Raw genomic sequence first — 17,511 nt, forward strand, 5'->3', positions numbered from 1 at the left:
ACATCACAGAGCACTACATATGCCCAAATATTAAGTTGCTTATTTTTGATAAAAGGTAAAAAAAAATATTTAGGTTATTTAAATATTAATCGTGTTTCCACCACAGAGAGGATGGTTCAATTATATATTTTCCCAACTGGACACAAGTTTGAATGGTCTCTAACACAGTTTTTTTACAAGCTCAGATTTAGTACCAAATACAATAATATTACTCTTCTGAATAACATGTTCATGTTTTGCATGAAACAAAGTATAAGCTGATAGTCACAGCATCGAGTCACTAAGTTTTTCAAATCAAACAATCAGAAACACTGCTGGATATTTCATATACATGAAAGTGGCAAATTGAAATGAATATGTAGAGCCATCATTTAAGTAGATCTTGGACATGAAGTTCTGAAACAGAGAGATCTGTATATTACTTTTTACCCAGAGAGCCATGCAACCATGCTTAGTTCATTGTTTGTTATCAACTGAGAGCCACCAAAGCTATCAGAGAAGAAGAACTATGATGAAACAGCTACACATTATTGCCTTCATAACTTAGCTTGTCAGAATACGACTGTAAAGTGACATCTTAATGCGTGCTGTATAATGTGATGTCATGGATGCTATCAAAGCACACTCTGTCATTATAATAAATTGATGCACTTGATCTACTCCTCTCTCCAGTCTGTTTTTGTGTCAGAGCTGTTCATAACATCTGGCTTTCCTCTCCCTAAAAGTGGGTCAAAAACTTACTTTAGTTTGGACAGTATGTCAAGTGACGGGATGAGCCCTCCGTTTTCCCACTAACGGAACGCAGAATAAGATTCTAAATGTTTTAGTCACAGTATATCTGATATTTAAATTTGATTTGATCAAAACTGGCAGTACTTAGTAGTCTCTTTCTGAGGCAAAGCCAGAAAGATGACAAAGCCAGAAAACACAGGAAGCAAAACTCACAGTTAATTAAAGAAAATCTGACCAATTTTTATATTTTGATTTGAAAATTATACTTTAGTTTGTTGTTAGCATTGCAGATACTATTACAAGACAAAATCCCATTTAACATGAATAAAATGGCCACTTTCATGTTACATTCCTTTCACATATTTCCTTGATACGTTAAGTCAAGGATTTATTTCTGACTGTAATCATTAAAATTGTGTATATTAAAATTAGATTTAAACTTTGATTCAATTGTCAGCTCATGGTGACTTTCTCATTGTCTTTGAAGGATATATTCTTATCTTTGACTGAAAGTAAAAAAAAATTGTAGCATTAAACTCCTGGTCTTTAAAATGTGTGATAGCAATGTTTTCTGAAGGGTATAGCAAAAGTCAGATAAATGACCGATTAATTGGTTCACAAAGTTACGAGATTAATTGATTAACTAGTTTAATTTAGTGCTTCCCATATTACTTCTTTTTTTTTCTTATTTTAAAGGAATCATTAGAGGTAACATAAAAGTTGCTAGTAATTTCTTAACAAGTTTGAGCGTACTTTTGACACAACTTCACTAATGAATGTGGAAATTGCTGCAGATGGAGATAAACATGAATGTAGTCTAGCCATCCCAATGTTTGCGTTTCATCCAGTTGACCTCCTTAGTAATAGTAGGTTACTGTGAAATGTAGGTCGGTGGCCCATATTAGTATGGTTGGAGATTTCTAAATCTAAACATGGGAATCTAAGTCTAGCTAGAACTTACTCAACCCATGTCATGCAGTGTCCTGGTTAATTACAGCATGAAAGGTCAACTAAGCGTCAGTCAAACTTTGAGAAATGACATATTGTCCTGATTTATGTATTTGAGCATGTAATAATTTAGATTTACTAAACATTATTGTAGTACCAACAGACTGGCGACCTGTCCAGGGTGAACCCCGCCTCTCGCCCGGAACGTTGGCTGGAGATAGGCACCAGCACCCCTCCCGACCCCACTAAGGGACAAGGGTGTAAAGATAATGGATGGATATTGTAGTACCAGTCTCGTATTCATTTTTTTTCTATTCCAGGTCATGGAGTTTGTTATGACTAAATTTGTTTTCTTGTGTTGTAAAACTGTATTTAAATTGAAATAAGCCAATGACGTGCCAGTTATCCAAAACACTACTTTGCATCTGCCAGTATCTGTGTGGGGTTTTCCAGGGTTTTTTTTTTTTTTAAAGACAAAACCTTGGATTTGGGGTGTGTTATGTTTACTGTCCAAGATCATTTCAGCACTCACAGTTAACTGAAAAGTACATAAATGATCAATGATTTCTGAAATCTGATGTTTGCTATATAGTAATTTTATGTTTAGTCTCACCTATGAGCTTTTAATGCATGTGAAATGTTTAAACATGCAAAAGAACTTTTTCTACTTCACAGTTAAAATGGCAATGCAAATGTGAATACACAACCTGATGTAGAAAGTCAAACAGAGAAAACAGGGTGGCGAAAAGAGACAAAGCTTTCATTCACGACCTGCTTTGTCACACAGCCTAATACCTTACTGAATAGGGGGAATTACCAAGATTGAGAAAAAGATATCTTTAGCAGTTTTTACTTTTTAATATGCAGTAGTCTGGATTTTCTTGTTTATTAGATGACTCCGTGTCGTTCCAAACAGTCCCCATGAAACATAATGTGGGCAGCATATTGCTAGCTGCTCATAACTGATGCGAAGATGGAAACACCTAATTATGAGCCTCAGGAGTTGGGATGGCCAGGAGCTGACATGAAAAAAATCAACAAAAAAAAATCAGCACACCAAAAAACTAAACAAAAAGAAAGAGCAAAATCTCTTGAGACTTTCCACACGTTTTCTGTAGAAAGTCTCTTTAGTTTTTTTTTTTTTTTTTAAAGTTGCTTTAAAAACAAAAATACAAGCTACAGTTTTACAGTTCCCAAAAGGAGCTTGAAACTACGACTTTTACCATTCAGTTCAGTAAATTACCATGGCTGTTCGCCAATTACCTTGGATGCCTTTCATTGTAATGAATAATCTAACCAATTAAAGTTTTACTTCAGTAATAACCCACACATATATAAAACATTACTTGGAATTATGGCATCTCATTATGAAAATTTAGAGAAAGCATATAATGAATACTTCTTTGTTAGATTTACTGGAAGCCACTGCCCCACACCACAGCCTGTAGCTTTCACTGCAAAGGCATTCTTAGATTTCCATGCACCAGCAAAACAGACTGTCACAGTTCTTAGCTCACTCAATTGGCTTTACTGAAAACACTTGGTGCTTTTCCCAAAAATACTACACCTGTGGAACAATACCGGCAAATTTATGAAGATACATTTGAATTATGGTTGGTTACGATGCTATGATGGGGGGTTGGCAGAACCTTGAACCACATACTTGAAGTTCTTTTATTTAAATAATTGGATCTCACAATGACCTCAAAAATAGCAAACATAAATGTTCTGGTGTTGATAGACATGAAGGGACAACTTTTCATCCATTATTTAAACATATTTACCCTTGGAAGGTACGGCGGGGTGCTCCAGGGGTCATCAAGTAAGAGGTGAGGTGCATCCTGGACAGGTCACCAGTCCATCGCATGGCAACTTTACAGCTTGTTTCCGTAGAATGGTTTTATTAATGAGAGTAATCATGTTTTCCTAACCATAACCAGTTTTCTAGTGCTTTATGTCAGTAGTAGCAACTAAAATCAGAAAGTATTTTAAAAACAAAGTAGCTTCATAAAGTTTTAGATCCAGCACAATAGGAACCTGCCTTTTGTTGATTTACAGTACCAAAACCTTCCAACTTTGTTGTCTATCTAATTTAATACCATATACAGTTATTTCTAAGCACATTAATAGTAAAGAAAAATACAATACAACAATACAATAAAGAGAAAGAAACGTATATACCAGGACAGAAATAATTAGACACACAAGGTTTAGTCCAGAAGGTGTGTGAACGCAAAGGTTCAAAAGAAAAATGCTTTCAAGTTGATAAAATCCATTAACTGTCAATTTATATACCATATCTCCCTTTAACTAGCAATTATCATGAAATCCATTAAGATATTATTGTAAACCTGTAGAATTACTGTGACACACAATGCAGGACACATCAAAATTACCAGAGGATGAATAACTGCCTTTTACAGAAACATGATTTCTGAAGTTTGATATTCATGAAAATTACATAATGAACGAATGCCTTTTTTAGTGGATATCAATGAAGTTGCATCCCTTTAAAAATAAAATGGTAACCGAAAGAATTTAATGCTATTTCCTGGTCACAAATACTTGATCAACTTTCGTTCAGGCTCCATGGTAACCAACCGTTGTACAGTCCCCCCCCCCCCTGTTCATTCGCTCCTTTGGGTTTTAGCGCTGATACCTACCACAGCATCAAATTACAGATTTTACAGCAGACATACCTTTTTGCCTAGTTGCCTAGAGTTATTATCTCAGGCTACTTTCACAATGTAGAACGTAAGTCCAAATATTTATGCAAAAATCGTATCTTTCGTTGTTGCCAATGTAATTTTTATGTGACCACCAAGTGACATTTGGATCTGATAAGCATTGCTGCACATTCAAATTATGTTATTCATCAGGGAGTGTAAATGAAGAAACAAAGCAGAAACCTAGAACTCTGTACAAAGGTGTGAGTGTGAAGTAATGAAATGAAACAGAAGTCACAGCATCTACCGTGCTTGTTTTGTCCATTGTGTTTGCATTTGATCTTCCTACCTCTTTCAGTGGAAAATTCTGAGGTTGTCACATCTAACAGTGTGAAAGATGGATTAAAAGTAATGCGTCCTTTCAGGTTGGTTTGACCTAAATCAGTTACATGTTAAATTTAGGACCACATATTAAATTTTTTTATTTATCCTTTTTCGGATTGCAATAAAACAAAATCACATTTGGAAAAACTGTTTTACGCAGGTCAATCCTCAGCCACACCCTACTCATGCTTTTTTGCCCCCTACCCTCTATAATCGAAGCCCCAAACATTGAGTGCGATCTGACTCGACCAGCTGTCTGCCTTCTGAGCAGTTGTCCTTGAAGAACTTTCTCCAGAACAAGCCCACTGTTATCTTTCATCCATCAACAAAGATTATCTTCACCTTCATCAAAAACTGAACAAAGAACCCTGCAGTGTTGTGCGCAGCCATTCTCCAACTAAGGTGTACATAAACATTCTTAAAGACCATATAAAGTATTTACATGGTCTTCCATTATGACGGAGCTGCCTTTCTATGAAGAGGTTCTGCATCCACTCACCCATCAAAACCCCCGGAAGCAACTACATAAATGTAATTTAATGGACCTGTTGGCGACTTCTGTTCCAGGACATTTGTGGAATATCATCAAACTTCCCAAAGAAGAAAAGAAATGAAAAGTATGGCAAAAAGAAAAATTGTAAGTCTGACATACAATGACAAACCCTGGCAGTAATGGTTTCAGGTCCAAGATGCTTTGGTTAGAAATAAAAAAAAAATCTGTTTTCTCATAGTGAGCTGACCATTTCAATTAAAGAAATTGAATTAAAAAATCAAATGCATTTTTTTCTCAGTGTACCTTTTTCAACACATAGTCAGTGCAAACGTGCACTGACTATGTGTTTTCATAGTCAGTGCACGTTTCTTGGTGAATCAACAGCAACTGCTACAAAACATATTTCACTCAACAAAATCTTTTTAGCACCAACTTCTACATTAGAGATTTCAGTCAGTCGTCTGCCAGGCATTCTAAGCTTTTTCAAAAATCTGTTTGATATAGACGTGAACTCCAAATGTTTTCCTTAGTCACTGTGACTGTAATCTTAAGCAACAGAGTTACATATTTATCATAGTTTCAAACAGCTGTGGTATAAATGAAGACACTTCTTGGTATAGGATTTTGAGCACAAAAGGTAAAAGAAAAAGTGTGCAGACATAGGCAAGCGTGCATAAGTGTGTGTGTGTGTGTGTGTGTGTGTGTGTGTGTGTGTGTGTGTGTGTGTGTGTGTGTGTGTGCGTGTGTGTGTGTGTGTGTGTGTGTGGGTAAATCCACCTGAACACGTGATGAAGTGTATTGTCCTGTCTTCATAATGCTGAGCCCTAAAACCTGCAGCGCATCTCATGTGTAATAGATCAGTGCTTTAGTGCATTTAGAAAAAAAAAAATCCCAAGTGCTCTTGATTAGCCTCCCTCTGGCTCTCACAACCAAAATAGTGTAATTCGTATATCTGCCGTGCTCTGCTTATTGACTCCAAGGACAATTCTGACAGTAACATAAGCCACACATAGGGAAATAAATGTACTATTTTATGGCATTTCATTGCTCATACGCCTTGTGCTGGCTGGCAACTGTTCGCCCACATTATCCATCAGCATCTGCATTGTTTCACCCACTCACCAGTGGTCTGGATGCTGGTGGGAAGGTGGAGAGCCTGCACAGTTTGGAGTAGACACGGCAATAATGCTGCTTGTATGCACACAAATAAAGAGCCACTGACTGTGACAAACACACACACCCACACACTCATTTACACAGTGGAACACCATCCCGCGCCACTCCGAATTTGCAAGGTGCGTGGAGGTGGAGGGGAATTTGCAAGGTGCGTGGGGGTGGAGGGGGGGCGCGCAAAAAAAAAGAAAAAAAAAGTCGAGATACAACTTCTGCATTTTAAAAAGACAAGCAGGGTGGATATTTTTTTCTAACATCAGTAGCCTTCGTGGCGTGTATTGACACCTAATGCATATCGGAACATTGCATGAATGAATTCCAGTTTCACAAAGTCCACAAGTGTCTCCCTCCACCCCACTGATAATAATTAACTGCGCCAATATTGGCCAGGTTCCTCACGTGAAACGCTCCGCGACTGGCGTGGAAACCACCACCCCTTCACAGCAATGCAAAACCATACATCGGGGAGAGAATGTTGAAACAGGGCCATGTCTGAGGGGCAGAATAGGAGGGCTTTGATCGCTCTTACCTGCTCGCTGGATGCCAGCTCCTTCTCCAGCTGACGGTGCTTGTTGTGCCACACCAGATAGTGGACAGGATAACGACTCTCCTCCAGAGTTTTCTTTGCAGAAATCATCCTCGGATCATAGTTTGCCCCCTCCTCTTTGTTTATTCCTCGACAGTTCGCAAAAATACTTTGTGGTGAAATTACCCCTACATAGTCGTGCCCACCATCCTTCATCGACGGGTGATGCCCAAAGGCGTGTAACCTTACGCGTCAGGAGTAAACGAACCGACACTCGCACGCCTTGAAATAAAAGAGAAATTTTCAATAATATGTAAAGATAGAGAAAAAAAGATAACACTCCTGTCTTGATTGTCTCAGCAGATTCAAATAATACACCTTGAGTTCTTCTCGACTCGTTCCTCCACTCCTTTGCCTTTCTCTCTCCTCTTCCTCCTCTAACACATCTATCCTCCGCCTCTCCTCCCATCCGGTGGTGGTGACTGAGAAAGATGCACTGACAAGCCGCAATAAAAAAAAAAAGTGCTCACACTCAGCCAATCTGCTGTCGGGGATGTGAGTAAAACACATGACTAAAGGACTATAACAAGATATTAAAATAACAAATTTCCCGTTTTTAAAAATTGACTGCACAACCCATTTGTTGCCCATTTTTGTATTATTATTTGTGAATGTGCTGCACTTTTCATTTATTAACTAAAAACAACAAAAACGCGATAGTTAGTGTGTTTTATATAGTAATGATGTCACATGTATGGATTAGTGAGTCTGTTTTGAACACATAGATGACAAAACAGGACTATAGACAGCTATAAACTTATAAAATATTTAGTCTCAATCGTATTAGGCAGTCTCCATCTTGTAATTTTTATTTGGGGCAACTTGATGCCTGTAGGGTTAGGGGTTCATCCAGCCCACGCTACGAATGACAGGATCGACCCGCCCTGTCCTCCCATGGATGTTGGGTACGTTCTGGCAAGCCGTTGGTGTATATAATAGTTCTTAACGATAGACGTTATTCTTGTACACTTCACTAGTCAGATGTTTGCTCAGTTAAATATTTTGGAGCACTACTTAAAAAACACAAAATAAAACTAACTCATAATAGTGATTTTCTTTTGCAAAATATCGACTCTTTGGTGAGAACAGTAGTCCTTCAAGAAAAGGCAAAGCAAACAAATAGTAGATACACTTGTCCATGAGTGGTCTGGAGTGAATCAAATGTTTAATCAAATGTAAATCAGTTGATAGAAAACCCCAACTTAGAAGTTTAATAAAATCTGCCCTCAAGTTTCCCAGTGAGCCTTAGACTCTGTTCCAGCTCCCTTCTCTCAGTAGTGTAGTAGGCATATGATAGAAAAACACATCCTCCTATTTTTTCCTGGAAACAAATTTTACATTTTCCTGTAATCAATTTGTTGTTTAGACTAGAATAGTTTTAGCCGGTTGTTGACTAGTGTTTCAAAAAAGAGTAATACTGTTTGGCTAGTACTAGTGGGACTTTTGCTTTTGTTGAGGGACTCGTGTGCTCATACTAGTTGGGCAAAAGAGCAGCATTTCACAGCTTCAAATCCAGTCATCTCATACTTGACTTTTCTGGGTATGAAACTGTGTCATCTACAGTGGTTTTGTATGGGAAAGCCTGGACTGGCAGAGAGATTAGAGTGGTGTAGGACATGTATCAGAGCTGTAAGACAGTAGTGAGGTGTGCTGTAGGAGTGACAGAGGCGTTCAAGGTGGAGTTTGGAATGCATCAAGGATCGGCTCCAAGCCCTTTTCCTGATTGCTTTTGTTGATGGACAGGCTGCAGATTAGTCACAACTAGATACGATACATGTGTGTAAATAGGAGCGGCACAAGCACAACGCTAACCTTGCAGGGAGTAGACGTAAAGAGGGTATAGAACTTTAAATACTTAGGCATAATGATCCAGAGTGACAGAAAGTGTAGAAAAAGAGTGAAGAAGCATGTGCAAGCAGGTTGGGATAGGTGACAAAAGATTGAAAGGAAAGGCGTACAAGACCTGAGCTGTTGTATAGTTTAGAGACAGAGATGACGAGGAAAAGACAGTAGGCAGAATTGGAGGCTGCCGAGTTCAACATGTGGAGTTTCTCTTTGGGATGTTTTGGAGGTAAAGTCAGAGAAGCCAGAGTGAGAAGGTATGGAAATGTTCAGAGGAGAGACTGTGGTCATATAGAGACTGTGGTCATATCGGTAGAAGGATGCAAAGGTTGGATGTGGTGAAAGAGGAAAAGAAGTTGGTTTGTGTGAGAGGACCAAATGCAGACAATAAGACTAATTGGAGATGGATAATTTATTGTGGCGACCCCTGAAGAGTAAAATCAAAAGAGAAGACACCAATCTCATGTTTGCTTGTTTTGACAACTGACAGTAACTTGTTACATTTTATAAATAAACCTTTGCAAAGAAACATGGCTATCCAACAAATAATATCTACTTCACTTCTATTTTGGCTTAGACTATAAGCTATAATGTCAGATTATAGCTTGACATATTTGATACGAGTGGAATAGCTTGAAAACCAAACCAAAATTGACTGGAGCACAAATTAATTGAAATTTCAGTATTTTAAATAGAATTTTACATATTTAATTTATTTTTAAAATGTCATATGACATTGATACAAAATAGTTTATTTTGTATAAAATTCAACTATGAAGGGACAAAATGGGAATAAGTGGATAAGGAATGGGGGGTACCGTACTTCGAACCAATAATGTTTCAAACAGCTTACCATACAGACAAAGTGGCAGGTGGAGAGCTGCCGTCTCTCGGTGAATAGCAGGCAGTGCAGGGGCCAGATTTAATTTAACGCATGTAGCTTCTTAGCAAGATGCGATTCATTTACAGACATTAACTGTGTTCACTTAACTTGGCTCTAGACTTGGAGTTCAGAAAGAGACCCACGGAGCAACTGGAAAATCAGTTTTCAGGCCGCCGGGAAAGCAAACCACGCCACCCGGCTTCCGGGGATTCAGGAGCCGCAAGCGATTGACGGCAGACGTCGGTCGGTCGGTGGCTCGAGGGGGAGGAAAGACGGAGCGAGCGTTCACATCGGCTCAGACATCCACCTCTCGGTTTCAGCCACCTTCGAGATGTCAAGAAAGCTGCACAGGACTGAAGTCTGCGCTGACTGCAGTGCGCCAGGTAGGGAGGGGGTAGATACATAAAAATAGACCATTGTGTCGGAACAATGCATCGGAAAGCCGACGTGGTGGGCCAACGGGGCCGAAGTTTCTGTCACTGTCATGGGGTCTGCAAAGCAGGAAAACGGCCTGGACTCCTGAGCTTCGCTTAGGCCCAAAATAAACAGAAAAATAGGCGTGTTATCGGACAAGGGAACATCATTTAGCTAACAGCTGTACAGTGATAATGTAAATTACCGTGTAGGCTGGATTTGACTATGATGGTATGTTTAGAGGACTGGTTTATTCACTGCAGCGGAAGATTTGGGTGTCAGATTTATGCTTGGAGGGACGTTTGTTTTGATTTTCCTGACAGGGATGGACCCCTTTACAAGTTAGCTTAGCTTAGCTGGCGATGTTGCTTTTTCTTTGCTGGTTTTTTGATCCGGATAGATGCCCTGACTTATTAGATCACACTAATCTTCAAAAGTAACACATTTTATTGGTGAAATTTGATTTTAGGTATTGGATTTTGGGTACCGAACACGGCTAGCTTAGCTTAGGACGCTAGCCATTCCTGCTAACTTTCGCTAAATGGTAAGTTGCTGCCACCTCGTAGTCTTGACTGCATTTGACAGCAGTCCTCTGTAAACCCAAGTTAAAGTTATAATATTTGAATATAATTTCATATTTGATAATTACATTTTTAAACTTGGAGAGTGGGCAGTATATGGCGTTAGATGAAAAAGTTCACTACTGCAAAACAATATCGAACCCTAGCAATACGTTTTTAAAAAACTCATATTAACCTTTAATCCATTCGGTATGGGATCCTTTTTATGACATGAATGACACCTTCGCCTGGAGTCCTTTAAATGAGATGGAATAAGACAAAAAGGACAGGGAGATGTGTTGCAAAAATAGCTTAACAGATGCACTGATCATGCTTTTCCCGGCCAACATCAATTTCCAATTTTCTTTGCCTGACCTGATTCCAATTTTGACAGATTCCAAATTTCCTTCCCCCGCCCCTTTTTACTCTAATAGTCAATAAAATACACACAAAAAACACTGGTCAAGATGATAGCATTTAATCAATAGTAATATCCTTATTGATTTTTAGTAGACTCCAACAATTGCATAAAGTACATGCTGTGCTTAAATACCAGAAATGATTTTCTTCGTTTTCAGGTATTTAAAAATGGGGAGGAAAAAAAAAGATTTTCCATTATTTGAACTGCTGATCAAAAACAATTTGGTTGATTGACTTCAGTCAAACCTTTGTGTTCGCTTTCACAAATATAACCATATGTATGCAAATGTAAGACGGCAAGCAAAATGTTTCATTCATAGTCAAATAACTATTACAATCCCACACTTTTGAACCATTTTTTGCTGTCACGTTTCGCCAGTTTGACTTACCTGTTGCTTCTCGTTTACATTTACTCTAATGTAATTTCTGATATCAGACCAACTAGAAGTGAGGTCCTATTTTCTTGAGTGGTCGGACATTGTAGTGAAAACACATCCGTTTTTTCATAGATGAACTAGCAATATAGCTAAAAGGGGAATTCTTTTTATATTTAAGCATAATTTACATGTTTGTATGACTTTTTTTTATTTTTTATATTGATTTATTTTCATGCTGATTAGTGTTTCTTGCTGCTAGGCATGTTTTGTGTCATATCTGTGGGAGCATCTCCTCCTTAGGTAGACATGTGTGAACTCAGACTCTCAGTCCATTCAGCAAAACGTCCACCTAACCGCTGGTGACATGCCACCTTGCTGCTACCACGCTTTGTGTCGCACAAGGGGATCTCTGGTTGCCTCTGCTTCAAAGCACAACTTGTTCTCCTGATTCCGACCAAGTCTTGGGTGCCTTTAATGTCACACTTTGTGCACAGTTTTATAGTGGCTATGAATCATATTGTCATCCTTGTAAAACTTTTAGTAGAACATTGATTGTTTCAGAAACTGAGACTCTCGTTTTGGTGGGTTTGCCAGAGTGTTTGGTGGAGTTTGTCTTTTTCTGATCCTGTTATTCATCATTAATCCTTATTGTTTCAGTGCCTTTAGCAGGCTTTATGGACTGTTCGATAAACAGTTGTCAGTTCTGGATTCATAAACTGGGGGCAGTTTTAGGCAAAATTATGTCATTCAGCAGCGTTGGCCAATAAAGCAGCGCTAATAGTCTATGCAGGTCTAATAGCTTAATGGTGTGTAGCCATCACATTGATTGGTGGGTGCGGAGTGGGTAGCCTAAGCTCTAAGAGATTTTATATTTATTTTAAAGATTAAGTAATTAAATTGCTTCTCTCTGAAGTTTGAAGCTGCTTTTCTAAACCAGGCAAACGGCATTCATCAGAGCTATTTTGCATTTGCTGCTGCTTTTTCTGGTGGCAAACAAAACGTCCAAGTGTGTTGGTTGTTCATCATATGATTAACCTTTTTAGCTCCATTAATACTCTGAGCTAGGACAGTTTTATTCCAGTTTGAGAGTGACTAATGCAGACAGAGGATGAGTGTGTATTTGCATTATATGCAGCTAAGTGTGGAGATACTTGTTTTGACATTAGTGTGCTAAGTTGTGTGCTGCTTACCACATCATCAAGGTCCTGAGAGTGTGAATGTGGTCCAGACTCGATGATTTGTCTTTCAGTGTCAACTGGCTGTGAATATATATTTTTTTGTTTTAATCGGAAAAAAAAAAACGAAAAAAAAAAAAAACATGATACATTTTGGAAGCACCTTGTACATAAAAACTCAACATGTATATACTCTTTTTTTTTTCTTTTTTCTTTGAAGGCTCCAGAGATTGTTTGGACCCCGTGATTTTTTATTTGTATTTTTTCCCCCGAGATGGGGATCAGATTGCGTGTAGGCATAACCACATAATTGTTTCTCAAACATTTTGGCCGCTGCAGGCCCTTGTACCCGTAGCTACTGGGTTAAGTGTGTGTTGGGTCTGTTTTTGTCTCCACAGAGATACTAAAAAAAGGCTCGCTAAGACACAGATGTCCTCAAAAACCCCCCCCAAAAATCTCAAAGTTTGGGACAGAACAATACATCAGCAGTTTTTATAAATGAGGAGTTTTTTTTTTTTTGTAAGATTTGTCGGCACGTATTTAAGTAGATGCGTAATAATGCATGCATACGGGTTGGCGTGGGGCGCTGAGAGAACACAAGAGCTAAACATAAAAAGGCCGACAATCATGTCCTTCAGTAGAGACGTCTGTGGCAGATTGAGAGTGTGCACAAGGTTTCACTGTTGGCAGGTTTTATGTTTATTTGAGACGTATTTTGATGTCGAATTGATCTCTAAAGCTGTTTTAAAAGGTAGACTTTTTTTTAAGTTGGGAAATGTGATAAAGTGGAATTCAGAAAAATAAAAATGGAAAAAAGTGGAATTTTGGGGAACAAAACAAACTGTATAGGGCTTTAAGTTGTCAAACGGTGCTAAAATAGATGGGTTTTTTTTACCTAATGTGCCAAAACGTATACAAGAGAAGAGAAGCACACCAGCCTGAAAAGTCCAGCCACATCATGGTGGATATATCGAAGAGATCCCAGTAAGACGGTGGCAATAAAACACACAGCCAGAGCTGAGGGAAACAGCTTAGATCAGGGATATCAAACTCCATTCACTACAGGCTAATGTCCTGCTGTAGTACTTTTAGATTCCTCTCTGCTTCAACACATCCAAAATAAATATTTGTCATTAGTTAAACTGCAATTCAGATATAATTCAGGAGTTCATGGATTTATCCCATTTTGTCTAGACTGTGATTTTACACGCCTGGTTTAGATCAAATGGCTATGTATCAGAACGGCTAAGATTAAGCCCATATTTCAACTTGGAGCATCTGTGGCAAGGCTTGGAAAATCGCTATCCATTGACAATCTATCCAGTTTGACTGAACTTGAGCTATTTTTAGTTGAAAATCAGTTCGAAGCGTCAATATCTAATGGAAAGTTTTCCCTCAAGGAATGCAGGTATTTCTACAAATTCAATGAATATAAATGCTTTCCACACATTTCAGATATGTTTGTAAAAAAAAGTTTGAAAACCATATATCCCTTTATTAAAATTCACAATTTAACACTGCTTTGCTGTCACATCAAGCTGCAGTAAAATTTCTGGTTGTAAATAAACAAAAAGGGAAATTTAAAGGTTAAGAGCGCTTTTTTTTGTAATGTTGCTTATCCACAACGTTTCAGCATTTACATTTGTAAAAACACTTTGATATATTATCACGATTGTCAATCTTATGTGATTAACAAAAGATGCTTTACCGCATGTACCGGAAACTCAAAACTCTAAAAGCAAATTAACAAGGTTGCAGTGCCATTCTGAAATGTACTGCATTGAAAGGTCAGAGCTGATTTCATTCAATTGTCTTTAGCCATTTTGTGTCTATTGATGAAACAAAAGTGTATTGGATTTGACTGTAAGCAGAGCATGGATTGCAGCTTTACAGGAAGAGCAGCAAAGTTTCTAATTGTTCCCTCTATTTTCCACATTTGCTTCAGTTATTCTGGATAAGCTGAATAAAATGATCAAATATAAATCTGTCCCCCGTTTCCATTGTTTAGGAAGTGTTATTGTGACATCATCCCGTGGCAACCCCCATCCCTTTTTTTGTTTTGGTTAAATAGCACCCCGGGGGACAGCTGGTGCCACCCACTGTTTACCTCGAGGCACTCAACCTCTAATCAGTTCACCGTATTTAGATCACGATCTCTTTACACGTACTTTTTTTGTGGACATATTACTACATCAACTTTTATGCAGTTCTGGAAAATCTGGAAAATAAATTCAGATTCCAGATGATTTGCTAGACATCGGCTCCAATTTTGCACCAGGAAGCTGTCGTACTAACCCGGGAGGTGTGTCGCACACATCCCCTGATTGTGCTGTGCGTCTTTTCGTTTGTTCGACAGACCCGGGCTGGGCCAGCATCAACCGAGGGGTTCTGATCTGTGATGAGTGCTGTTCAGTCCACCGCAGCCTCGGCCGCCATATTTCCATAGTAAAGCACCTGAGGCACAGTGGATGGCCTCCAACACTACTCCAGGTAAGAGCTGAGAGCTGAAGACCGTCTCTGGAGGAAGTAGGAAAACGGAGAAGTTTCCTGGATTTATGACGATGAACCTTCACTGAATCGTCTCATTGATTTCACTGCAGATGGTTCAGACTTTGGCCAGTAATGGAGCCAACTCCATATGGGAACACAGTCTCCTGGACCCTGCACAGGTGCAGAGCGGTCGAAGGAAACCAAACCCTCAGGACAAAGTCCAGTAAGTACACGACTTTAAAAGGCACAAAATTACACAGACACTCAAATTATTGGCCATTTGTGAGCATAATTAATGTTTTCACTGACGAAGAGCTGCTTCTCCAAGTTGATACTTTAAATTCGGCAAAATGTTGACCTTTATTTATTATTTATGGTTCTGCTTTCTGGCAGTTCTTACTCTGCTCTCACAGACGTTTTGTTCCAGTACATTATTTGGCCTTTTTTGGGTTGAACTGTGTTTATAGGACGGTCAAAACAACAGCAACTTGATCTGAAGGAAAAAAATATTTTTGCATTTCTTTAAAGTTGTATAAATCTGGAAAAAGTATTCCCTTTTAAAACTCATTGAATTTGAGATTTGCAAAACAAGTAGGAAAACTGTTGTATCCCATCAGCTCTGGTTCAGAGACCATTTATCTGCTGCTGGAGTTTATGTACAAAATGTGAAAATAATCCTTGACTCTCAGTTTTTATTATATTTTAGTGTTAGTTTTTTTTTTTCATAATAGGAAGGTATGAAAGTGGAAGGAATAGAAAGTTCTTTATGGCCAGAATACAGCAATTTTATTCATATTGGCACTTGTACTGAACCATAAAGGCATTTGGTTTTGCAGCTACATTATGATTCTAAAAGATATTTTGCAACAAGAAGCAAAGATAAGGATTGCAGAGATTCCCTAAACCTAATTTCCAGTTTTGTTATGATCCGCCTCGCTGATACTTATTTTGCTTGTTCAGACATTCCAAGGAGTACGACACAAATTAATCAATGTTAATTTTGTTTTAATTCAATTCAACAGTCATGATGTATTAAACATTTAAATGTTCAGCAGGTTCTGTGGTAGGAGTTAAAGATTTTAATTCAACAGAAAATGAAAGGACAACAATATCACCCCCATCATACCAGAGCATATGTCCGTTTATTTCATTTTTTACCAAACTCAAAACAAGGTGCATAAAAAATTTAATTATTTGCACACCAAAAAATAGTTTAGCTTTGAAATATTTTACCAGCTGATCGCCAGAAGAGACTATATCAAGAGCAAATTTGTCAATTTTGATCACTAACTAACCAATGGATTGGTGCATCATTATTCAATCTTTATTTGACCATACTACTGCTACATGTGTTGCCCTGGGAACGATCTTTTTGCTAATCATCTCCTGTTCTCTTGTTCAGCACTGCTAAGTCAGAGTTCATCAGAGCCAAATACCAGATGTTGGCATTTGTACATAAGCTTCCATGTCGGGATGATGATGGTGTCACTACCAAGGATCTCAGTAAGGTCAGTATTTCACTTCTATTCACTTAGATCCTTCTTTCTAAATACAATATGACTTTAGAGCACAGACAATTGCCTGTAATCGTTTTGGAAAGAAATTATGATCAATTTGCTGAAAAAATTATTAAATTATTTAAATTACATATTGAATGCAGAGAATTGTGACCATGTCATCTATTTTTCCTCATAATAACTTCAGCTTTCTATTATTTTCAAATCCCTGTGAAAGTGTATCTAACATTGGATCTTAGAATATTTCAGATTCTCATAATCAAGTTGGATTCGATGTTCCAGTTAAAACTAAAAGTATCTTAACACTGATTCACTTTTTCTTTTTAAACCGTTTTATTTATTATTTATCCTTGTTTTGTTTGTTTTACCACATTATTGTTACTAATATGTAGCAGGTTTCAGTTTGAACAGATTTTTACATCCAGAATGGAGCAGTAATAATTTTTTTCAAGTACAAGTAGCACAGACAGTAGTCTGTAGTCAACACCAGGATAGCTGTTGTTTCTCTCACTTTAAAACTGCTTGTAGCTGAGCAACAACCTTCTTCACTGCAGAAATTTGCACTTTGTTCTTTGGAAACTTGTTTGTGGAGTTTCTAGTCATAAATAAATACCCCTTCAAGTGATAAGATTTTTCAATTTGTATTAGATGAAAAATATGTCTTGTTATAACGTGTTATAATCCATCATCCCAATGTGAAAAGATGTTTCACAAAAAATAAATACTAAGACAGATCCATCCATCCCTCCCTCCCTCCCTCCTCCGCTTATCCGGGGTCGGGTTGCGGGGGCAGCAGCTTCAGAAGGGAGGCCCAGACTTCCCTCTCCCCAGCCACTTCTTCCAGCTCCTCC

General features: G+C 38.2%; 2 protein-coding genes across 5 annotated transcripts in view; one reads left to right on the forward strand and one right to left on the reverse strand.

Moving 5' to 3' along the window:
* Nucleotides 1-7,396, reverse strand: part of ankrd13b (ankyrin repeat domain 13B) — a 46,391-nt gene extending 38,995 nt beyond the window's left edge. Inside the window, exon 1 of one of the 2 annotated variants that reach the window (XR_535231.2) lies at nt 6,926-7,396. Coding sequence is in view for 1 of the 2 variants with exons in the window: in XM_008426047.2 (XP_008424269.1) it covers nt 6,926-7,138 (213 nt within the window). In the remaining variant the exon portion in view is untranslated. The remainder of the gene's footprint in view (nt 1-6,925) is intronic. The other variant, XM_008426047.2, reaches the window with a different exon arrangement.
* Nucleotides 7,397-9,690: 2,294 nt separating this feature from the next.
* The window catches only part of git1 (G protein-coupled receptor kinase interacting ArfGAP 1), a 24,630-nt gene continuing 16,809 nt past the window's right edge, over nt 9,691-17,511 (forward strand). For 2 of the 3 annotated variants that reach the window (XM_008426049.2, XM_008426050.2), the window contains exons 1-4: nt 9,691-10,090; nt 15,010-15,143; nt 15,254-15,366; nt 16,546-16,651. In XM_008426049.2, the coding sequence (XP_008424271.1) occupies nt 10,039-10,090; nt 15,010-15,143; nt 15,254-15,366; nt 16,546-16,651 (405 nt within the window). In that variant the 5' untranslated portion in view covers nt 9,691-10,038. The remainder of the gene's footprint in view (nt 10,091-15,009; nt 15,144-15,253; nt 15,367-16,545; nt 16,652-17,511) is intronic. The other variant, XM_008426051.2, reaches the window with a different exon arrangement.

This window comes from Poecilia reticulata, linkage group LG13 (assembly GCF_000633615.1).
Source record: "Poecilia reticulata strain Guanapo linkage group LG13, Guppy_female_1.0+MT, whole genome shotgun sequence".
Taxonomy (NCBI): Eukaryota; Metazoa; Chordata; class Actinopteri; order Cyprinodontiformes; family Poeciliidae; genus Poecilia; species Poecilia reticulata.